The 25,163-nt window shown below is 44.0% G+C and overlaps 1 protein-coding gene across 3 annotated transcripts in view; it reads right to left on the minus strand.

The window, feature by feature from the left end:
* PCMT1 (protein-L-isoaspartate (D-aspartate) O-methyltransferase) overlaps positions 1 to 25,163 on the minus strand; it is a 56,615-nt gene that overhangs the window by 7,021 nt on the left and 24,431 nt on the right. For all 3 annotated transcript variants that reach the window (XM_069725929.1, XM_069725928.1, XM_069725930.1), the window contains exon 5: positions 6,597 to 6,717. In XM_069725929.1, coding sequence (XP_069582030.1) covers positions 6,597 to 6,717 — 121 coding nt within the window. The remainder of the gene's footprint in view (positions 1 to 6,596; positions 6,718 to 25,163) is intronic.

The following is a 25,163-nucleotide window of genomic DNA, read 5'->3' on the forward strand; positions in this document are numbered from 1 at the left end:
ATGTGTGCAAACTGTAAAGCGCTGCAGAATATGTTGGCTCTATATAAAAATAAGATTATTATAACTGCACATACACCTACCCAGTGTGCTCTCTTATAAGGGCTCGTACACCTACCCAGCACGCTCTCTTATAAGGGCTCGTACACCTACCCAGCACGCTCTCTTGTAAGGGCTCGTACACCTATCCAGTGTGCTCTCTTGTAAGAGCTTGTACACCCAACCAGCAGAAACTCTTGTAAGGGCTCGTACACCTACCCAGCACAATCTCTTGGAGCTCGTACTCCCACACAGTGTGCTCTCTTGTAAGAGCTTGCACTCCTACACCGTGCGCTCTCTTAAGAGAGCTTGTACACCCAACCAGTACACGTTCTTTTAAGAGAGTATTTACCTACCAGTCACGCTTTCTCATGTAAGGGCACATACAAAAAAAAGAGAGCACTGGGTATGTGTAAGGGATCGTACACATACCCAGTGCTCTTTTTTTTGTAAGAGATCGTACACATAGCCAGTGCTCTCTCTTGTAAAGTCTTGCACTTATATCTGGTTCTCTCTCATGTAATGGCTCAAACAGTAACCTAGCGTGCTCTCTAGTAAAGGCTTGTACACATACCCACCCAGGTTGCGCTCTCTTGTAAGGGCTCATACACATACCCAGTGCTCTTTTTTTGTAAGGGATCATACACATACCCAGGTTGCGCTCTCTTATAAGGGCTTTCAGATACCCAATGTTCATTCTTGTAAGGGCTTGTAAACATACCCAGCGCATACTCTAAAAGGGCTTATAAAACCATATTACAGAACTTCATACAGACCTAAAATAAAGCTTTGATAGAGGCTATTCTCCCGTATTTTAATTGTGCCATGTGTGTATGAAGTATGTATTAAGTGAGTCAGAAACAGCACTTAGGAAGGGTTGGGCGATAAATCACATTGTTAATTATTTGCCATTTTAATTAAGAACAATTTTCATTTAAATCCACATTCAATGTGATCCAGCAGGTAAAGCTAATAAAGCTAATATTAAGGCCAAAGGGAGATGGAAGCACAGTGTAGTGAAGCCGGAGGGCATAAATCTGTCCTTTTCATGGACAGCAGATAGTGCCTGGGTGACAGATAGCGTGCCATACAACCAGACACGGCGACATATCCTCCTATATCAGACCAGCCTGTCTGAGGTATTGCGTCTGAGGTAGCTATTAGGGTTGAGCGAAACGGATCGTTCATTTTCAAAAGTCGCCGACTTTTGGCAAAGTCGGGTTTCATGAAACCCCTGTGTGGGGTCGGCCATGCGGTAAGCGACTTTCGCGCCAAAGTCGCGTTTCGTATGACGCGCTTGGCGCCATTTTTTTTCAGCCAATGAAGGGGCGTGGGCAGAGTGATGACATAGGTCTTAGGGGCGTGGACGCCTATCGCCATGTTGTCGCTTGTGCGCAGTAGCGATTTGCACTGTGTAACACGAGAGAGAGAGAGAGAGAGAGAGAGAGAGAGAGAGAGAGAGAGAGAGAGAGAGAGAAAAAAGAAAAAAAAAAAAAAAATTATCCCATTGGCTTTGCATTGGGTTTCGTGTTTCGGTCGATCCTCGACTTTTCGCCATAATCGGCCGATTTCACTCGACTCGACTTTTGAGATAGTCGGGTTTCGCGAAACCCGGCTCAACCCTAAAAAAGTCAAGGTCGCTCGACCCTAGTAGCTATTACTAAGCTCAATTACACAAGTAAGAAAATGTATGTCTGCAGGCTCATATTACATGTTCGTTGTTTGTCAGAACATGTAATAATCATTTCTGCACTCTACCGATACAGGAGACCAGGCGTTCCTCACCCGCTCAGCTCACATTCTCCTCATACCTCTGTAAGGAGGACGACTAAAGAGCTCAGAGATGCCATCATCAGGAGAATATCCAATAAGCTGTACATTGTATTGAGTGACAGCTTGAGCTTGTCACAGAGTAAGATTTTAAAAGTCAGATGATGATGAGGCAGGCATTATAAAAGGTCTCCCTGCATTTGGTCAGCGACAATCAGCAGGACTCCTCTGGGGTTTGCCGTAGGTCCACTCTCCTATTATTCATTGCCCTGCGGGATAATCCAGGATTTGAGCTCTACCCTCTGTGATAACTTCCTGCACCCTAACACTATGGGGCACATTGTGACGAGTGCTCAGGGTCTCTTCTGTACCCCCTTCCTCCAGCTCAGTGACATTGTGGGCTGAAGGCCAGAGGTGCACACATCAGACTTTCTGAGAGGGGCATGACAGGTGGCAGACCAGCCTGAAAAAGCCATGGGTACAGTGGGAAGCATGGCAGAGGTTTACTGATATATACATGAAACTGAGGCTCTTTCTGTAATGTGAACAAAGTCTAAGGGAGGGATATTTGCAGCAAATAGCATGGCGTGAGTCATCGTCCATTATTGAACCCCAATACTGATGCAATTACACTTTGCCCATCTTGATTTTTTTCTGTACTGTATGTTGCTGAAACCCAACATAAAACTAATACATATTTTTGTAATAATTTTATCACTTAGCAGAAAATAAAATAAAAAAGGAGGGAAAATGTAAAACTTACTACAACGTTACAGGAAACACTTTTTATCCAATCACAAAATCACAAGTGAGAGGAAGGCAGAGAACTGTGCACAAGATTCATTGGCTGCTCGCCTCTGTCACCGCTTACGCAGAGCACAATAGCCGACGTCAAATTCATATCAACTGCTGCATGCTCCATACACATACATTACGATCAAAACGTATGGTGCGGGCTCAGGAGCTGTGCCATTATCATACCCTGGCAGCCAGCTGTAATACATCTGCTTGTAAAAGCCACCTCAACTACTTAAAAGCGGCATTTAAATTGCACAATCAACGAGTATGCAGTCACAGGAACCCACCAGTCCTCCACGATAGCATGGTGAGGGACCACTGGGTTGCCATGACAGCTAGAGTCCTTCTGAAGGTGCCACCAGTCACACCCATCTTGGGTACACCACTGAAGATCAGATATAGGCTGAACTTCAAAGGCTATAATTTCTACTAAGGTTAAAGTCCACTGGAAGAATTAAAAAATGAAAACTTTTTTAAAAATATTAAAATATAAAGTTTAAACCCCATCCCTTTTTCCAGTTTTCAAATAGCAAAATCAAATAGAAAACACATTTGGTATCGCAGCATCCTTAAAAATCTGGTCTATCAAAATAGATTTTTTTAAACCATCGATACATTTTTCAGTCACTCTCCCCCCCCCCCCCCCCAATCCACAAAAAAAGCTAATAAAATGCCCTGCAAAATTATACAAACAGGCACTAAAAACTGCATGTCAACACGCAAAAAGCTGGTCTTCGAGTCGCTCCATTGATGAGGAGGGACAACAGGGAGGGAAAAATGAAAGGGTTATCGTGATTTTCATTAAATATTTACCTTGTTACCTTTTATCTTTGCATTGATTCCAAACACCAGCGAGATGATTTCGGTAAATTACATTATACAAGTGCAAAATACCATTTTGCTGACAGCATTTAACAATCTAGGAGCAAAGTGGTTGACACATCCCCCACCGCCGGTCTGGCTTTACTATGGATGTAAAACACCACCTGGCTCCTTAATCTGGGATTCGTAGAACATGAATTTTACAGTCACTGCCATCATTGGTCACAGGAGATGCTCTTTATAGATACTACGCTTTAACCCTTATCCGGCTGAATAGGTACAATTGTAACTATTCCGTTTTAAAATTGCAATAACTTTTTTTTGAAAAGACGTAGAGGGCTGAAATTTCGTGACATCTCTACATTTTTGGTCCAGAATATATTGGCCAAATTTCAATAAAATATCTCCACCCGCTTCCGAGATAAGGGGTCGAGATCTTTTTGCATCCATAACAAGCTGCATAGGTACAAATGTACCTCATATATTTTGAATGAAGATAATGCAAGGGAAAAAGCATAAATTTTTTTTTAATGATAATGCTATTTAACTATTATAAACAAGTAAAAAACTGTTCATTTACATTATAAAAGAAAATGTAAGAAACTTTTTTTTATTGATTTTCTTTGCAAGTAATGCATGTTGGCTTTGCTACAGAGTGTTCATCGCAAATGGGTTTCACACAAACCACACAAGACTTTCTAGTCTTGCGTTGTTTTCGCCTCAGGTCTCTGCAGACATAGCAACTACCAACAACAGGGGAGGGTCCACGACTACCATGAGGTATTTTGGGGCCAGCTGCTGGCTGCGATGCTACCACAATGCATCGTCCAAGCACCATTTCTACTGCACCTCGAAGAAAATGGTTTCTCATTATCATTTTGTTTGTACTACGATCTTCAATTGCAATCATACACAGCTGATTTGCGAGATCTTTCAGGAACTTTCTTCGTTGATCCTTTGCCCTGAAGCTTGGATTGTGTTCTCTGTAGATGATGTGTAATGCTAACCCACTGACATCAATCATATTGTAGAAAAATGCCAAAGTCCAACGTGATGTTCGTCGTTTCACAGTGTACTCTCCCAACATTTTATCCATAACATCAACGCCACCTTTTGTTATGTTGTAGTATTTTATTATCTCTGGCTTGGCTGCTAGTGTCTCTTCAACTTCTCCCGTCATGTGCATAGATGATAGAAGCACGACTGATTTGTTCTTCTTTGGTACATATGAACAGACTGTTGCATCATGATTGTAGGCAAAATTTGTCGAGTATACAGGCCTTTCTTTGGCAGGCTGCATGTTGTTAGGTAGGAACCTTTTGTTTTTTCTCACTGTACCAACTAGTGTCATGTTCCAGGAGTTCAATACCTTAGCTAGTTCCATGGTTGTAAAGAAGTTATCGGTGGTGACATTTCTTCCAGAGCCTTTATACGAGCTCACTAGGTCCAATACTGTTCGTTCTCCAATGTTTACTTGTCGAGGACCATCAGTTGGTTTCCCAGTGTAGAGCTGACCTTGTAAAGGGTAGGCATTTGATGAGTCACAAGCCCAGAAAATCTTTATGCCATATTTAGCTGGTTTTGAAGGTATATACTGGGTAAATTTAGTATGACCTCTAAATGGAAATAATTGCTCGTCGACGGTGATACAATGATATGGCTTGTAGGCTCTCTCCAGATTACTGTTCAGCATTGTCCAGATGTCCCGTATTGGTGCAGCTTTATCTGTTTGCACACGTTCTGCACGTGTATTTTCGTTGTCAAACCTGATAAATCTGAGTATCATCTTGAAGCGGTCACGAGACATGGCTGCACGTATAAGAGGCAGAGCAGCAACATTCCACATTTCCTCCAGATTCTCTTTGTTGGCTCTGTGCACACCAGCAGCAATCAGTATGCCCAAAAATGCATGAAGTTCAGTTTCAGTAAATTGCTTGAATGTTTTTTGTGGTGGCCGTTTGGAAGAATCAGGAAAACGTTGTACCAGTTCGTTGTTGTAAGCATCACAAACTCTCTTGGCCTTTCGATTCGTTTCCCGTAATATGATGTCACACATCTCGGGAGTCATGATGGACTTGAATAGCTCTTTTGCTGTATATAGGTTGCTGATTGCTGCAGGGCCACCTCTTTGTCGTAGGACATTACGAGATTTTGTTTGTGCATTTGGCAGTGGATTACTGCACCATTGAGTTTCATCCTTAGCAGTCCAAATGTCGCCTGCACTTTGAGGCACAGAATCATCCTCAACACTTTCGTCTGATTCGTATTCATTTTCATGCTCTATGACCATTTCTTGTTCAATGTCTGAATCTTCTTCAGTAACATCCACTTGTGGTACATAGTTTTCATCATCAGATGGAACATATGGTTCATCCTCATGCTCAGAATCAGATTCTTCTAGCATTCGCATTATTTCGTCAGACGTAAATCTGTAAATATGAAAAAATGTAAAATAAATAATTTTCCGAAATACTACATTATTGGCTTTTCACAAAATTATACTAACCTGCAAACACGTTTTCTTGGATTATGGCGGAAACTAGATCCAGCATTACTATCACTCATGATGACTTGCTAGATGAATTTTGGCTTCGTATTTTGTGCTGAATATAAATAAAACATCGTAAAACAATATGTAGATACTAATTATTATCCATTTTTCGTATAAAAATTATACCTATAGTGATAAGTTTCATACAAAATATATGTAAGCCAAGTCCAGGCTGAAAGACAATTTGACTGTTCTGTCCCCACATAATGAGAATAAAGGTATAACTGGCTGTTAGATGCTGTGAGACTTTCCTACCTTCGTTTCCAAGAAATTGAAGACTTCACAAGCCTAGAAATGTGTGCTCACAGCAATGAGATGAACAGCAAAATGGCTAATGAGAGGAGAGAGGCAGGAAGACAAGTAGAAGCCACTCCCAGTTTGAATTAACTTAATTGACAGCAACATAAGTGACCAGTAACAACACTGAACAATAGATATCAGCATAACATTTGTAGCTGAATGAACTTTAGTTTCTGAAACCAAGTAAAGTCTTCCCACAGTGGAGGTATATGTGAAGGTACAATTGTACCTATGCAGCCTGTTAAGGTTGTAAAATTATGCAGCCTGACAAGGGTTAATATATGTATCTCCATATACTCAAAGCGTACACGACACTTACCGAAAAGGTTCACCCGACCAGAAGATAGTAACAACGGATCGTCTTTTTTCACGTTATTTACAGAATCATCTACTAACTCCTTAATGTGATCAATTCCTACCACTCTGCCCTTGGCGCCAACCTAAAAATATATAAAGAAAAAAAAAGATTGCCATGGTCAATTTGAGACAATTAGAGTGCATTCAACTTCATGAAACCCTTGTTTTAGAGGGTCACATACCCATTTACACCTATTAAGTACCTGCTGATTCTTTCTGTGGGGGAAACATTGCTTAACCCCTTCACGTCCTTGGAATTTTCCAATTCTCTATTTAGCCTTTTGTTTTTTACTCCCCTTCTTGCCTGCCAGAGCCATGACATTTTTAGTTTTTCCATCAATATAGCCGTATGAAAGCTTGATTTTTAACCCCTTAAGCCCCGAGGGTGGTTTGCACGTTAATGACCGGGCCAATTTTTACAATTCTGACCACTGTCCCTTTATGAGGTTATAACTCTGGAACGCTTCAACGGATCTTGGCGATTCTGACATTGTTTTCTCGTGACATATTGTACTTCATTTTAGTAGTAACATTTATTCGATATAACTTGCGTTTATTTGTGAAAAAAACGGAAATTTGGCGAAAATTTTGAAAATTTCGCAATTTTCCAACTTTAAATTTTTATGCCCTTAAATCACAGAGATATGTCACGCAAAATACTTAATAAGTAACATTTCCCACATGTCTCCTTTACATCAGCACAATTTTGGAACCAAAATTTTTTTTTGTTAGGGAGTTATAAGGGTTCAAAGTTGACCAGCAATTTCTCATTTTTACAACACCATTTTTTTTTAGGGACCACATCTCATTTGATGTCATTTTGAGGGGTCTATATGATAGAAAATACCCAAGTGTGACACCATTCTAAAAACTGCACCCCTCAAGGTGCTCAAAACCACATTCAAGAAGTTTATTAACCCTTCAGGGGTTTCACAGGAATTTTTGGAATGTTTAAATAAAAATGAATATTTAACTTTTTTTCACACAAAATTTATTTCAGCTCCAATTTGTTTTATTTTACCAAGGGTAACAGGATAAAATGGATGCCAAACATTGTTGTACAATCTGTACTGAGTACGCTGATACCCCATATGTGGGGGTAAACCACTGTTTGGGCGCATGGCAGAGCTCGGAAGGGAAGGAGCGCCATTTGACTTTTAAATGCAAAATTGACAGGAATTGAGATGGGACACCATGTTGCGTTTGGAGAGCCACTGATGTGCCTAAACATTGAAACCCCCCACAAGTGACACCATTTTGGAAAGTAGACACCCTAAGGAACTTATCTAGATGTGTGGTGACCACTTTGACCCACCAATTGCTTCACAGAAGTTTATAATGCAGAGCCGTAAAAATAAAAAATCATATTTTTTCACAAAAATGATCTTTTCGCCCCCAATTTTTTATTTTCCCAAGAGTAAGAGAAGAAATTGAACCTCAAAAATTGTTGGCCAATTTGTCCTGAGTACGCTGATACCCCGTATATGGGTGTAAACCATTGTTTGGGCGTATGGCAGAGCTCGGAAGGGAAGGAGCGCCATTTTACTTTTCAATGCAAAATTGACTGGAATTGAGATGGGATGCCATGTTGCGTTTGGAGAGCCCCTGATGTGCCTAAACATTGAAATCCCCACAAGTGACACCATTTTGGAAAGTAGACCCCTTAAGGAACTTATCTAGAGGTGTGGTGAGCACTTTGACCCAACAAGTGCTTCACAGAAGTTTATAATGCAGAGCCGTAAAAATAAAAAATCATATTTTTTCACAAAAATAATCTTTTCGCCACCAATTTTTTATTTTCCCAAGGGTAAGAGAAGAAATTAGACCACAAAAGTTGTTGTGCAATTTGTCCTGAGTGCGACGATACCCCATATGTGGGGGTAAACCACTGTTTGGGCGCATGGCAGAGCTCGGAAGGAAAGGAGCGCCATTTGACTTTTCAATGCAAAATTGACTGGAATTGAGATGGGACGCCATGTTGCGTTTGGAGAGCCCCTGATGTGCCTAAACATTGGAACCCCTCACAAGTGACACCATTTTGAAAAGTAGACCCCTTAAGGAACTTATCTAGATGTGTGGTGAGCACTTTGACCCAACAAGTGCTTCACAGAAGTTTATAATGCAGAGCCGTAAAAATAAAAAATCTTATTTTTTCACAAAAATGATCTTTTCGCCCCCAATTTTTTATTTTCCCAAGGGTAAGAGAAGAAATTAGACCACAAAAGTTGTTGTGCAATTTGTCCTGAGTGCGACGATACCCCATATGTGGGGGTAAACCACTTTTTGGGTGCATAGCAGAGCTCGGAAGGGAAGGAGCGCCATTTGACTTTTCAATGCAAAATTGACTGGAATTAAGATGGGACGCCATGTTGGTTTGGAGAGCCCCTGATGTGCCTAAACATTAAAAACCCCCACAAGTGACACCATTTTGGAAACTAGACCCTCTAAGGAACTTATCTAGATGTGTTTTGAGAGCTTTGAACCCCCAAGTGTTTCACTACAGTTTATAACGCAGAGCCGTTAAAATAAATTTATTTTTTTTTCGCAAAAATTTTTTAGCCCCCAGTTTTGTATTTTCACAAGGGTAACATAATAAATTGGACCCCAAAAGTTGTTTTCCAATTTGTCCTGAGTACGCTGATACCCCATATGTGGGGGGGAACCACTGTTTGGGCGCATGGCAGAGCTCGGAAGGGAAGGAGCGCCATTTGGAATGCAGACTTAGATGGATTGGTCTGCAGGAGTCACGTTGCATTTGCAGAGCCCCTGATGTACCCAAACAGTACAAACCCCCCACAAGTGACCCCATATTAGAAACTAGACCTCCCATGGAACTTATCTAGATGTGTTGTGAGAACTTTGAACCCCTAAGTGTTTCACTACAGTTTATAACGCAGACCCGTGAAAATAAAAATTCTTTTTTTTTTCACAAAAATGATTTTTTAGCCCCCAGCTTTGTATTTTTACAAGGGTAACAGAATAAATTGGACCCCAAAAGTTGTTGTTCAATTTGTCCTGAGTACGCTGATACCCCATATGTGGGGGGGAACCACTGTTTGGGCTCATGGCAGAGCTCGGAAGGGAAGGAGCGCCATTTGGAATGCAGACTTAGATGGATTGGTCTGCAGGCGTCACGTTGCATTTGCAGAGCCCCTGATGTACCCAAACAGTAGAAACCACCCACAAGTGACCCCATATTGGAAACTAGACCTCCCATGGAACTTATCTAGATGTGTTGTGAAAACTTTGAACCCCCAAGTGTTTCACTACAGTTTACAACGCAGAGCCGTGAAAATAAAAATCCTTTTTTTTCCCACAAAAATGATTTTTAGCCCCCCAAATTTTTATTTTCCCAAGGATAACAAGAGAACTTGGACCCAAAAAGTTGTTGTCCAATTTGTCTCGAGTACGCTGATACCCCATATGTTGGGGTAAACCCCTGTTTGGGCGCACGGGAGAGCTCGGAAGTGAAGGAGCACTGTTTTACTTTTTCAATGCAGAATTGGCTGGAATTGAGATCGGACGCCATGTCGCGTTTGGAGAGCCCCTGATGTGTCTAAACAGTGGAAACCCCCCAATTATAAATGAAACCCTAATCCAAACGCACCACTAACCCTAATCCCAACTGTAACCCTAACCACACACCTAACCCAGACACACCCCTAATTCTAATCCCAACCCTAATCCCAACCGTAAATGTAATCCAAACCCTAACCCTAGCCCCAACCCTAGCCCTAACCCTAACCGGAAAATGGAAATAAATACATTTTTTTTAATTTTATTATTTTTCCCTAAGGCTAGGTTCACATTGCGTTAGGGAAATCCGTTTAGCACTAGCGGATTGCGCTAACACAATGTCTTTTTAGGTGTCGTGTTTAGTGGTCGCGTTAATGTCCCCGCTCTGGAAGATCGGGGATCGGACCTCGGGCGCGCCGCGGACGCTGCAAGCAGCGTCTGAGGCGCGCCACAAAAGAATGGCACCTTGCTAGCGCGAGCCGAAAATGGCACGCTCTAGCGATGCGCTACACCTGAAAATCACATTGCTGTCAATGGTTGTGCTAACGGACCCGTTGCACGGCGTTAATTGTGACATTTTCGCCGTGCAACGCTGTCCGTTAGCGTTAACCCATTAACGCAATGTGAACCTAGCCTAACTAAGGGGGTGATGAAGGGGGGTTTGATTTACTTTTATAGCGAGTTTTTTAGCGGATTTTTATGATTGGCAGCCGTCACACACTAAAAGACGCTTTTTATAGCAAAAAAGTTTTTGCGTCTCCACATTTTGAGACCTATAATTTTTCCATATTTTGGTCCACAGAGTCATGTGAGGTCTTGTTTTTTGCGGGACGAGTTGACGTTTTTATCGGTTACATTTTCGGACACGTGACAGTTTTTGATCGCTTTTTATTCCGATTTTTTTGTGAGGCAGAATGACCAAAAACCAGCTATTCATGAATTTCTTTTGGGGGAGGCGTTTATACCGTTCCGCGTTTGGTAAAATTGATGAAGCAGTTTTATTCTTCGGGTCAGTACGATTACAGCGACACCTCATTTATATCATTTTTTTTATGTTTTGGCGCTTTTATACGATAAAAGCTATTTTATAGAAAAAATAATTATTTTGGCATCGCTTTATTCAGAGGACTATAACTTTTTTATTTTTTTGGTTATGATGCTGTATGGCGGCTCGTTTTTTGCGGGACAAGATGACGTTTTCAGAGGTAACATGGTTATTTATATCCGTCTTTTTGATCGCGTGTTATTCCACTCTTTGTTCAGCGTTATGATAATAAAGCGTTGTTTTTTGGCTCGTTTTTTTTTTTTTTTCTTACGGTGTTCACTGAAGGGGTTAACTAGTGGGCCAGTTTTATAGGTCGGGTCGTTACGGACGCGGCGATACTAAATATGTGTACTTTTATTGTTTTTTTGTTTTTTTTTTATGTAAAGAAATGTATTTATGGGAATAATATTTTTTTTTTTCTGCTTTATTTAGGAATTTTTTTTTTATTTTTTTTTTTTACAAGTGTGGAAATTTTTTTTTTTACTTTTTCACTTTGTCCCAGGGGGGGACATCACAGATCACCGATCTGACAATGTGCACAGCACTCTATCAGATCGGTGATCTGACATACAGCCGGGCAGGATTAGAGCTGCAGCTGCAGCCTGATCCTGACCCGGAAGTGCTCCCTGCAGGACCCGGATGCAGCCCGGCGGCCATTTTGGATCCGGGGACTGCAGGGAGAAGACGCTCGGTACACGGTGAGCACATCACCGTGTACCGATCGTCTCAGGGAAGCCCGCAGGGAGCCCCCTCCCTGCGCGATGCTTCCCTGCACCGCCGGCACACCGCGATCATCTTTGACCGCGGTGTGCCGGGGGTTAATGTGCCGGGAGCGGTCCGTGACCGCTCCTGGCACATAGTGCCGGATGTCAGCTGCGATAGGCAGCTGACACCCGGCCGCGATCGGCCGCGCTCCCCCCGTGAGCACGGCCGATCGCATATGACGTACTATCCCGTCCATGAGAATTAAGTCCCAGGTCACCTGGACGGGATAGTACGTCATATGGGATTAAGGGGTTAAGGGACTTTTGAATAACATTGCATTTTACCATATTTGTGTACTAGAAAATTTGTGAAAAAAAAAAATTCAAGTGCAGTGGAATTGCAAAAAAAACATGCAATTCCACAATTTTTTTTTTTTTAATCTACCATGTTCATTAAATGCTAACACTGACTTGGCAATATGATTCTCCAGGTCAGTACGAGTACGCAGATACTAAACATGTATAGGGTTCTTTTAATTCAATTGGTGAAAACAAAATTCTGACATTTTCCGGCAGTAGGCGGAGCTTCACGGAGGAAGCAAGGATGAAGTACGTTGCCATCTGCAGCACACAGGAACGCAAGTCTGAAACCAGCCTAAGCCCTGTTATGTGTAGCAAAAGCTACAATCTCCTATAACCCTGTACGTAACCCCTTTTCTCATGTACAGCACCATGGAATTAATGGGGCTATATAAACAAATAATAATAATAATGAATGCCGGCCACGAATCAGCGTTCACAAGAGATTTGCATGAACAAGCACAGGGGGTCTTCTGCAGACTCCCTGCTATCATGATAACCCTTTGGCGCCCCGTGATCAAGTGACAGAAGCGACTATGGGTGGGACTTGTGATGCGCTTCCGGCCAGCGCTTGTTAAATGCCGCTGTTTGTCAGTGATTGACAGTGGCATTTAACTGGTTAATAGCTGCGGGTGGATCTCTCATCCACCAGCGGCTGTTAAAAGGCACATGACCGCTAATCAGATCAGCTGTCATGTGTGGGGATATATGGGGGCTTAGCATCAGAGCCAACGTCAAAGGCAGAGAGACAAGACCTTTGACATATCTATATGTCAAAGGTCATGAAGGGGTCAAAAACAGGTAGTGAAATGCTTTGCCCGACAAACCATCAGCTGCGATCCCATGCAGGAGCTGTGGTATGATCAGACCATGTCCCTGCACAGTCAGACACGGCCATTACACAGTACACAGCAGGGGCACATTTATAAGATTATCTCTGCACAGGAACATTTTATTTAAACACATCCAATTGGGGAACTTATTATTATTCCAATCTACTTTCTTTGTGAGAAAACCCCTTTCATTATATCATTTCTGTGAAGCAGTAGGTATCGTCAGCTGTGAAATCAGTCTGATGAAGACATTAATAAGTAATACAAACCATACTTATTAACCCCTTCCCGACCTTTGACGCCACGTAGGCGTCATGAAAGTCGGTGCCAATCCGACCCATGACGCCTATGTGGCGTCATGGAAAGATCGCGTCCCTGCAGATCGGGTGAAAGGGTTAACTCCCATTTCACCCGATCTGCAGGGACCGGGGGAGTGGTAGTTTAGCCCAGGGGGGTGGCTTCACCCCCCCGTGGCTACGATCGCTCTGATTGGCTGTTGAAAGTGAAACTGCCAATCAGAGCGATTTGTAATATTTCACATATTATAACTGGTGAAATATTACAATCCAGCCATGGCCGATGCTGCAATATCATCGGCCATGGCTGGAAACACTAATGTGCCCCCACCCCACCGATCGCCCCCCAGCCCCCCGATCTGTCCGGTACACTGTACCGGCTCCCCGCCGTCCTGTGCTCCGCTCCCCCCGTGCTCTTGTCCGCTCACCCCCGTGCTCCAATCACCCCCCCTGCACTCCGATCCACCCCCCGTGCTCCGTTACACCGCCCCCGTGCTCCGTTCCACCGCCCCCCGTGCTCCGTTCCACCCTTCCCGCGCTCTGATTCACCCCCCATGCTCCGATCTCCCCCCCGTGCTCGCCCCCCACCCCATCATACTTACCGATCCTGCCGGGGTCCATCCGTCTTCTCCCCGGGCGCCGCATCTTCCAAAATGGCGGGCGCATGCGCAGTGCGCCCGCCGAATCTGCCGGCCGGCAGATTCGTTCCAAAGTGCATTTTGATCACTGAGATATAATCTATCTCAGTGATCAAAATAAAAAAAATAAATAAATGACCCCCCCCCCCCCCCTTTGTCACCCCCATAGGTAGGGACAATAAAAAAATAAAGAATTTTTTTTTTTCCCACTAATGTTAGAATAGGGTTAGGGTTAGGGGTAGGGTTAGGGTTAGGGCTAGGGTTAGGGTTTCGGTATGTGCACACGTATTCTGGTCCTCTGCGGATTTTTCCGCTGCGAATTTGATAAATCCGCAGTGCTAATCCGCTGCAGATTTATGGCAGATTTACCGCGTTTTTTATGCGCATTTCACTGCGGTTTTACAATTGCGATTTTCTATTTGAGCAGTTGTAAAACCGCTGCGGAATCCGCACAAAGAAGTGGCATGCTGCGGAATGTAAACCGCTGCGTTTCCGTGCAGTTTTTCCGCAGCATGTGTACAGCGATTTTTGTTTACCATATGTTTGCATTGAACTGTAAACTCATGGGAAACTGCTGCGGATCCGCAGCGTTTTCCGCAGCGTGTGCACATACCTTTAGAATTAGGCTATGTGCACACGGTGCGGATTTGGCTGCGGATCCGCAGCAGTGTTCCATCAGGTTTACAGTACCATGTAAACATATGGAAACCAAATCCGCTGTGCCCATGGTGCGGAAAATACTGCGCGGAAACGCTGCGTTGTATTTTCCGCAACATGTCAATTCTTTGTGCGGATTCCGCAGCGTTTTACACCTGTTCCTCAATAGGAATCCGCAGGTGAAATCCGCACAAAAAACACTGGAAATCCGCGGAAAATCCGCAGGTAAAACGCAGTGCCTTATACCCGCGGATTTTTCAAAAATGATGCTGAAAAATCTCACACGAATCCGCAACGTGGGCACATAGCCTTAGGGTTAGGGTTGGAATTAGGGTTGTGGTTAGGGGTGTGTTGGGGTTAGGGTTGGAATTAGGGTTATGGCTACAGTTGGGATTAGAGTTAGGGGTGTGTTGGGGTTAGGGGTGTGTTCGGGTTAGTGTTGGAGGTAGAATTGAGGGGTTACCACTGTTTAGGCACATCAGGGGTCTCCAAACGCAACATGGCGCCACCATTGATTCCAGCCAATCTTGTATTCAAAAAGTCAAATGGTGCTCCCTCACTTCCGAGCCCCGACGTGTGCCCAAACAGTGGTTTACCCCCACATATGGGGTACCCGCATACTCAGGACAAACTGCACAACAGTTACTGGGGTCCAATTTCTCCTGTTACCCTTGTGAAAATAAAAAAATGCTTGCTAAAACATCATTTTTGAGGAAAGAAAAATGATTTTTTATTTTCACGGCTCTGCATTGTAAACGTCTGTGAAGCATTTGGGGGTTCAAAGTGCTCACCACATATCCAGATAAGTTCCTTTGGGGGTCTAGTTTACAAAATGGGGTCACTTGTGGGGGGTTTCTACTGTTTAGGCACACCAGGGGCTCTGCAAACGCAACGTGATGTCCACAGACCATTCCATCAAAGTCTGCATTTCAAAAGTCACTACTTCCCTTCTGAGCCCCGACGTGTGCCCAAACAGTGGTTTACCCCCACACATGGGGTATCAGCGTACTCAGGACAAACTGGACAACAACTTTTGGGGTCCATTTTCTCCTGTAACCCTTGGGAAAATAAAAAATTCTGGGCTAAATAATTATTTTTGAGGAAAGAAAACGTATTTATTATTTTCACAGCTCTGCATTATAAACTTCTATGAAGCACTTGGGGGTTCAAAGTGCTCACCACACATCTAGATAAGTTCCTTTGGGGGACTAGTTTCCAAAATGGGGTCATTTCTGGGGGATCTCCAATGTTTAGGCACACAGGGGCTCTCCAAACGTGATATGGTGTCCGCTAATGATTGGAGCTAATTTTCCATTTAAAAAGCCAAATGGCGTGCCTTCCCTTCCGAGCCCTGCCGTGCGCCCAAACAGTGGTTTACCCCCACATATGGGGTATCAGCGCACTCAGGACAAACTGGACAACAACATTTGGGGTCCAATTTCTCCTATTACCCTTGGCAAAATAGGAAATTCCAGGCTAAAAAATCATTTTTGAGGAAAGAAAAATTATTTTTTATTTTCATGGCTCTGCGTTATAAACTTCTGTGAAGCACCTGGGGGTTTAAAGTGCTCAATATGCATCTAGATAAGTTCCTTGGGGGGTCTAGTTTCCAACATGGGGTCACTTGTGGGGGAGCTCCAATGCATAGGCACACAGGGGCTCTCCAAACGCGACATGGTGTCCGCTAACGATGGAGATAATTTTTCATTCAAAAAGTCAAATGGCGCTCCTTCCCTTCCGAGCCTTACCATGTGCCCAAACAGTGGTTTACCCCCACATATGAGGTATCAGTGTACTCAGGAGAAATTGCCCAACAAATTTTAGGATCCATTTTATCCTGTTGCCCATGTGAAAATAAAAAAATTGAGGCTAAAAATTTTTTTTGTGAAAAAAAAAGTACTTTTTCATTTTTACGGATCAATTTGTGAAGCACCTGGGGGTTCAAAGTGCTCACTATGTATCTAGATTAGTTCCTTGGGGCGTCTAGTTTCCAAAATGGGGTCACTTGTGGGGGAGCTCCAATTTTTAGGCACACGGGGGCTCTCCAAACGTGACATGGTGTCCGCTAAAGAGTGGAGCCAATTTTTGATTCAAAAAGTCAAATGGCGCTCCTTCCCTTCCAAGCCCTGCCGTGCGCCCAAACAGTGGTTTACCCCCACATATGAGGTATCAGCGTACTCAGGACAAATTGGACAACAACTTTCGTGGTTCAGTTTCTCCTTTTACCATTGGGAAAATAAAAAAATTGTTGCCAAAAGATAATTTTTGTGACTAAAAAGTTAAATGTTCATTTTTTCCTTCCATGTTGCTTCTGCTGCTGTGAAGCACCTGAAGGGTTAATAAACTTCTTGAATGTGGTTTTGAGTACCTCGAGGGGTGCAGTTTTTAGAATGGTGTCACTTTTGGGTATTTTCAGCCATATAGACCCCTCAAACTGACTTCAAATGTGAGGTGGTCCCTAAAAAAAATGGTTTTGTAAATTTCGTTGTAAAAATGAGAAATCGCTGGTCAAATTTTAACCCTTATAACTTCCTAGCAAAAAAAAATATTGTTTCCAAAATTGTGCTGATGTAAAGTAAACATGTGGGAAATGTTATTTATTAACTATTTTGTGTCACATAACTCTCTGGTTTAACAGAATAAAAATTCAAAATGTGAAAATTGCAAAATTTTCAAAATTTTCGCCAAATTTCCATTTTTATCACAAATAAACGCAGAATTTATTGACCTAAATTTACCACTACCATGAAGCCCAATATGTCACAAAAAAACAATCTCAGAACCGCTAGGATCCGTTGAAGCGTTCCTGAGTTATTACCTCATAAAGGGACACTGGTCAGAATTGCAAAAAACGGCAAGGTCTTTAAGGTCAAAATAGGCTGGGTCATGAAGGGGTTAAAAGGTATAGCACTGTGCAAATGTCAGAAACAACCCTACTGCTTTACCAGAAAATGCCACCATTTGCTATGCGGTTTTGGCATCCCAGCTTGCACAGAGGAAACCTTCTATTTCAATGGGCCATCAATATACCAGTAGAGGTCAGTCTTTCAGAATCCCATCTAATCAACAAAAGGGGCCATGGTGCTTCTGTGGGAGCGGTGGCCCATTCAGTATTCACATATGGTGGTCCATACAAGTGCTTGGTACAACACCAAGTGAGGACCCCCAACCATCTAACATCAATGGACTATCTGGCAGCACAAGATAGGGGTCATGCGGAGCTGGTGAGACTATAGGTTTCGATTTAGCTTTCCATGTAACTGTCTGGGAAGTCTGAGTTCAGCTTGCTCGGCTTTCACAACAAGATTGACAGCTTTTATGTATGACTTTGTATGGCCACCATAATTGCATAATGTGGGCACCCACTCAAGATTTTAGCTTTGTAGTGTATAGCCATTAGCCAGTTGTGTAGTGAAATCTTCTTTTACAGAGGATCTTTCAGCAGTTTTAGCATATTACACTGGTCACATCATGGAATAGTGGCTGCAGATGTATTTTTTTTTCTTTTTCAAATTTCTCATCTCCTTTGCGGATATATTAGATATTAAAGTTTATGGCGCCTAATAAGCCAATTTCTACTACTACAAAGGGGATAAAAGCAGAGATTCTTTCTCTGGAGGCATTTACTGCAGGAAAAAAATAGTGTCCCGGGAATAATGTCCCGATATGAAATGGACCACAAAGTTTGTTGTGCAATTTCTCCCGAGTACGCAGATACCCCATACGTGGGGGGAAAACTACTGTTTTGGAGCGCAGACTTTGATGGAATGGTCTGCAGGCGCCATGTCACGTTTGGAGAGTCCTTGATGTGCCTAAACAGTGGAAACCCCCCATAGTTTTATTGTAGTAATGCTTTTTGTTTTACTGGTGTATGAATTTATAATGTCCATGAACAGAAAAAAATGGAAGTGCACTCACCAGTCCTGTGTATTGCGAGCCTTTATTAGAAATACATGCAGGTAAATTTAAGGGAGAAAGTGGAATGAACGGACAACGTCCGTTTTGTGCTGCTGCACTTCATTCGGACCCGTAGAAGTGCAGCAGCACGAAACAGCCGTCATCCGTTCATTCCACGTTCTCCCTTAAATTTACCTGCATGTATTTCTAATAAAGGCTCGCAATACACAGGACTGGTGAGTGCACTTCCATTTTTTTCTGTTCAGGATTTTCGTACCTAACTTACTTTTTTTTTAATCAAATGTTTTATTAAACAGTGAGAAAAATATATGCAGATTACATTACTGCAAACAGTACACATCTATGTTTTGCATTTTCAATAAACTTTCAGCCCCAAACGAACCTCCCTCCCCCCCTCACCCCCACCCCTGGAGACCTAACAAGAACCACTCCGATCTACCCGAATGTCCATTATTAACCAGGAACAAGTCAATACTGCTCCCACGGGGATATATGTTCCAAAAGCACGAGCAAGGTCTCCAGATCACGTCGACTCGATCCAGGGATTCCATAACCTGTTGAAAAGGTCCATCTTGTTTCTTTTAGAATAGATGCTCCTCTCCAATGCAACAATATGGTCTACTTGCATCATGAAATCTCTTCTCGTTGGTGGCTCAACCCTAATCCAGAACTTAGCGATCAACTTTCGTGCAATAAACAGCAATCTAGCAATAACTGTTTTATACAAGTTATCAGTTACAATTTCCTCCACGTAACCTAATATGCATACCAGAGGGTCCCGTGGTACCGAACAATTGTATGTTAGTCCCACTTTGTTTATCACTACAATCCAAAACGAGGCCAGCCTAGGGCACTGCCACATCATATGGAAGATACCCGCCTCGGATTGCGAGCACCTAGGGCACTCAGAATTAGGTCTTAAACCTGCCCTGAACAGCATATCCGGAGTTCTATAGGCCCTATGAATAACAAACAATTGTGACAACCTCCCAGGCTCACTCATCGAGATCTTGGGCACGTATTCCAATATTGAGTCCCACCGATCGCCGTCAATCGCCCCCAAATCGGCCTCCCACTTCGCCCTGGCTCTGATAGGATGTTTCTCTAAAAAGGAAAATAGCAGGAACTCATATATTCCCGAGATCACCCCCCTTGTGCTTTCCCCCATAAGGATAAAGTCTAGCATCAGGTCCACCAGAATCTCTATAGGCCCCCTCCTACATTGTGCCCGATATGCATGAGAGATGCGATTATACTGATACAGTTCAGAGCTTGGCAGCAGAAATTCCTCCTGTAATGTCTTGAAATCCTTAATTCTACCTTGGTGCAAAACCTGGCTCATCCAAGAGATTCCCGCTCCCTTCCAAACCTGAAATCCCTCCATCTGTCTAAACTCCTGTAGGAGACAATTATTCCACAAGGGCGAGAACCTAGTAAGTGCCCTCACTCCCCTAATTCCCTTAACTTTGTCCCAAACCTTTTGGATAAGCCTAATAGTGCAGAATTTAGTACCCTTCTCTCGAAAATGCCCACCCTCCAGGCCCTCACTCAGTACCCTTGACCCAATCAAATTCCTCAGACTGCAGGGTGTCCGCTCCCAACCAGATTCCTCACCCCATCCCCTAAAATGTTGACATTGTGCAGCCAAAAAGTATAACCATGGGTTGGGCAATGCCACTCCTCCTTCCGTCTTTGGTCTTTGTAGAATTTCTTGTTTAAATCTAGAACTTTTCCCATCCCAAATCAGCTCGCCAAATAGAGATTTAATCCTCCTAAATCTATTCTGCGATATCCACATAGGGGAGTTGTGTAGCACGTAGAGAAGTTGCGGCATCACAATCATCTTTATTAGATTTATTCTACCAATAACCGATAAATGTAGCTTTTTCCACGCCTGAACCTTAGTGCGTATCTTCCGCAAAAGTGGCGCCAAATTTAGTTCCTCAAAGCTAGTCAGAGGCAACGCGATCTGGATCCCCAGGTATTTAAATTTATCTACTAACCTCAGCTTTGTAGGAGAGTCCCGTATTTCACTATTCTCATAGTCCCCATCTACTAACATCATATTGGACTTTTCCCAGTTGATTCTCAAACCAGAGTAACTCCCAAATTCCTCAATAATGGCCTCCGCCCCTGCCAGGGTCTCCCCCGAATCCTCCAAGAATAGCAAAATATCATCTGCGTATAACGCAATCTTTTCTTCCGAAACCCCATACATAAATCCTTTCACCTCCCGGGAGCCTCTAATTTTCGCAGCAAGGGGCTCCACCGCCAGGGCAAATAGCAGTGGGGACAAAGGACATCCCTGTCTAGTTCCCCTAGACAGAGAGAAAGTCTCAGAAAGGACATTATTCACTCTAATTTTGGCCACTGGGGAAGAGTACAACAGCCGCACCCATGAGATGAATTTAGGTCCAAATCCCAAACGTTCCAACACTGACCACAAATAGCCCCACTCCACACAGTCAAAGGCCTTGTGGGCGTCCAATGATACCACAACCCTTTTGCCAACATTGTCCGAAGGGATTTGTAAATTTAAAAACAGCCTTCTCAGATTGAGTGCCGTTGATTTGTTTGGCATGAAGCCTGACTGATCAGGGTGTACCAATTTATCTATCACCCTACTTAACCTATTTGCCAAGGTTTTTGCCAAAATCTTAATATCGGCAGTCAGGAGTGAAATTGGTCTATAGGATTCTGGCATCAGTGGATCTTTGTCGGCCTTAGGGATAACCACCACAATAGCCTCTCTCATCGACAAAGGCAACTCCCCTCTTTCCAACGAGCTATTATACACCCCTACCAATTTGGCCAACAGAGTTTCTTTCAGGGTCTTATAAATCTCAGCTGGAATGCCGTCCGCTCCCGGAGCCTTACCCCCCGCAACGCCCGCCAATGCAGCCCCCAATTCTTCCTCCCCAATCGGTTCTTCCAACAATTCACACTCCTCTCTACTCAACCGGGGCAAATCAATTTCTTCCAAATATTTTGCCATATCTTCGGGTCCCCTCTCCACACTGGACGCGTATAATTTGTCATAGAATTTCCTGAACACTTCCAAGATCTGCACCCCCTGAGTGACCACCGTTCCCTCCTCCGTCTTAATAGAGTAGACATGTGAAGATTCTCTTTGCGCGGACGCCACTACCGAGAGCAAGTGCCCCACTTTTTCCCCCTCTGAGTAAAAGGTTTCTTTCTGGAAGGCCCTCAACCTCTCCGCCTTTTTCAAAAATAGCTGGTCAACCTCCCTCTGAGCTGCCCTCATACGATTCCGAGATTCCACAGTACGATGTTCCCCCAATGCCGCCTCTGCTGCCTTCAATTCCTCTAGGACACCCTGATCCCACTCTCTGGTCCTTGTCTTATGTCTTGAGATGTCCCTAAACAAAATTCCCCTTAGATACGCTTTCATGGTGTCCCACACTACATGGCATTCTGCGCTCCCTTCATTGATCTTAAAAAACTCCTCTATCTCTGCCCCCACCTTTTCCATGTCCAAAATTTGTAACCAAACTGGGTGAATTTTCCATCCCGCCTTCCCCAAACCATCCTGACTTGACAACTTTAAAGAGACCTGAACAGGGCTGTGATCTGATAAAATCCTAGGATTATATTCCACCCCGTTTAACAGTTCGTTCATCCTATCGTTTCCCAAGGCGACATCAATTCTTGACATCGAGCCATATGTAGTCGAGTAACAGGAATAGGAATATGTGTTGACATTGCGGACCCTCCACAGATCAGTCCAGCCTATTTCTCTGAGATAATTACCAAAGGGAGTGTCATTACCGTCCCTACGCTTAGGTGCATGGTTACTCTTGTCCCAGTGGTCATTTGCTATATTATTTACATCCCCCACCACCAAAAGAGGGATCCCATCCCAACCTCTTATAGACTCCAATATGTCCTGGATCTTCCTTCCAGAGTATGGCGGAGGTATATACAATGATACTATGCATATTAAACGATTAAAGAGTTTACACACCAACAAAACATATTGACCATCCGTGTCAATTTTGACCTCAACTTCCTCAAATGGGGTATTAGTATGAATCAATACTGACACACCTCTCGCATAACTAGAGAACGTCGAATGATATGCCCTGCGCACCCATCTTTTCTGTAACATATCAACTTTTTCCTTCACTACATGGGTCTCTTGCAGGCAAATCACCGAGGGCCTCTGTTTCAGTAAATACTGAAATATTGCTGCGCGTTTAGTGGCGTCCGCTAATCCCCTAACATTCCAGCTTATAATGTTAACATCCCCTCCCATTTCCTAGAAACAAAATGATTAGTTAGAGCAGTCTCCTTCAGGTCTCCCCCGATACCCACCTCCCCCCTCCCCGCCCCTTTCCTCGACTCCCCCATCTAAAACTCAATGGAGTTCAACTAGAACAAACTTTCTTTCTCTGTATGAGAACTGAGAGCTCTTGATACAACCTAGAACTAAGCCCTTTGCAGTCCATCTCTCCCCCTCCCACCGCTAACAGCATGAAGTATTCTTTGCGCCGCCGAGCACACTGTTTTATCCTTTTGAGAACATTCTGTCTAAAGACACAAGACAATTTCAAAAATCACAGTCATGGGGTATAACCAGATGAGTGGCGAAGTCACAGCGTCAGTCTCATCGGTTCCGATCCATGCCAGTTTTCTTGGTATTGGTATCCAGCCACTGCATAGCCTCCTCCGGGTTCTGGAAAAAATGAACCCGGTCCAGCGCTACCACCCTGAGCTTAGCCGGGTATAGCATTGAATATTTTAGATCCAGGTCTCGGAGCCGCCGCTTGACTTCCCCGAACTTCATTCTCAGTTTTTGCACCGATGCCGAATAGTCCGGATAAATGGAGATCCGATTTCCGTCTATACTCAGTCCATCACTGATCCTGGCCTTCCTTAGTAGGGTTTCCCGATCCCGATAGTCCAAAATTTTTGCCATCAAGGCTCGAGGGGGGGGATCCAGGCGGCAGGGGTCGGGTGGGGACTCTATGGGCCCTTTACACGGAGAAGTGGTTAGTAAGATCTGCTCCTCCCACCGAGTTTTTAAGCCATGCCTCAATGTATTCAGCAGGATTATTCCGCTCCACCTTCTCCGGCACCCCAATTATTCTTAGATTGTTCCTTCGGGAACGGTTTTCCAGGTCATCTGTTTTAAATTCCAGTTCCGCAATGCGCTGAATGTATCTCTTTTTAACAGTTCATTTGTCTGATCCTCCACACTGCCCACGCGCTCCTCCGCCACCTCCACTCTTTTCTCCACTTTACGCATAGCAGAATTAAGGGACTTCATTTCAACTGTTAAATCGTCCACTCTTAGATTCAGTGCGGCCAGGGCAGATTTACAGTGTATAACGACTGAGAAAATGTCCTGCAGTGTAGGCTCCCCCACATTTGATTGCTGCGCACCCTCAGAGTCCTTAGCCTGTACTGGGCTGGCGGCAGGTGTCATGTTATTTGCACCATGCATCTCCTGCATCCTCCCTGGAGAAAGCTGCTCCTCCACCACACTGAGGGTATCTTCCCCCCCTCTCTTCTGCCTCTGCAGGGGTTCCCTCTCTTCCGGCCCTTCTGGGCCCAGCAGCAGGGCACCCCCCTCCTCCGTTCGAGCAAATCTTTCCAGCCGGGCGATTACCTCCAGCGGTATTCAGTACTGGCTCTGGCCGCCTCCTCCTCTGCCACGGCGCCATCTTGGATTTTCGCGCCAGTCGCGGGCGCCGACTGTTTTCGGCGCGGCATCGCCGCTTTACTCCTCTCCCTGCCTCCGGCCCTCTCCCCCGTGCCCAGGGGTCTTGCGGAGCGGCTCCGTCCGGTTTTCGGCGCTCGGCGACGCCTTCAAAGGTAAGAACTTAGGAGCGGTGCGGGGAGAGAGACCCGTCGCACGTCCGCTCACATCGCTCGCTAGGCCACGCCCCCCGTACCTAACTTACTTTAGTGCACCCGAATGTCCGTTTGGGTGTCTTATGGACTCTGCAGCGGCACATATCAGTAGGCTTTTGGGGAAGTGAAAGGTAGCAGTGCAGTGTTACTTTCTTCTTGCTACATTGAATTTATAATGTGTTGGTATGTGTAAGTTCTGAGGAGTACATCAGATTATAAAAGTATGCAGTGTTAACAGGGCAAAACGAAATCTTATCAATTTATGGACATTTGATACGCTGTGAAATAATCTTTAAAAGGGAATATGTCAGCAATTTTATGGCATAGCAGCTACAAATATTGCCTTATTAAGCGTCTGCTATGCATTCCCTACATAGTTATAGAACCCCCTGACTCCCCTTGTATACTGTATAATGTGTCCCGCGCTGTATGTTAATTTATCAGTCCGGTCCGATGGCCGTGGTTTCGGGTCTCTACATCCCGCCTAACGGCTGATGGTCACCGTCCTACTTCATAGGTAACGAAAGCCGAAAAACAGAAGTGCACATGCACTGGCAAACATGAGCTCATGTACTGGAACTACGCTTGCCAGCGCATACGCACTTCTGTTTTTCGGCTTTGCTTGCAGTTGGGAAAAGTGTATTGCACAGGAGCACAAGGTTATATTTCTGAGCAAGCATGAGTT

Source organism: Ranitomeya imitator, chromosome 5, assembly GCF_032444005.1.
Source record: "Ranitomeya imitator isolate aRanImi1 chromosome 5, aRanImi1.pri, whole genome shotgun sequence".
NCBI classification, from domain to species: domain Eukaryota; kingdom Metazoa; phylum Chordata; class Amphibia; order Anura; family Dendrobatidae; genus Ranitomeya; species Ranitomeya imitator.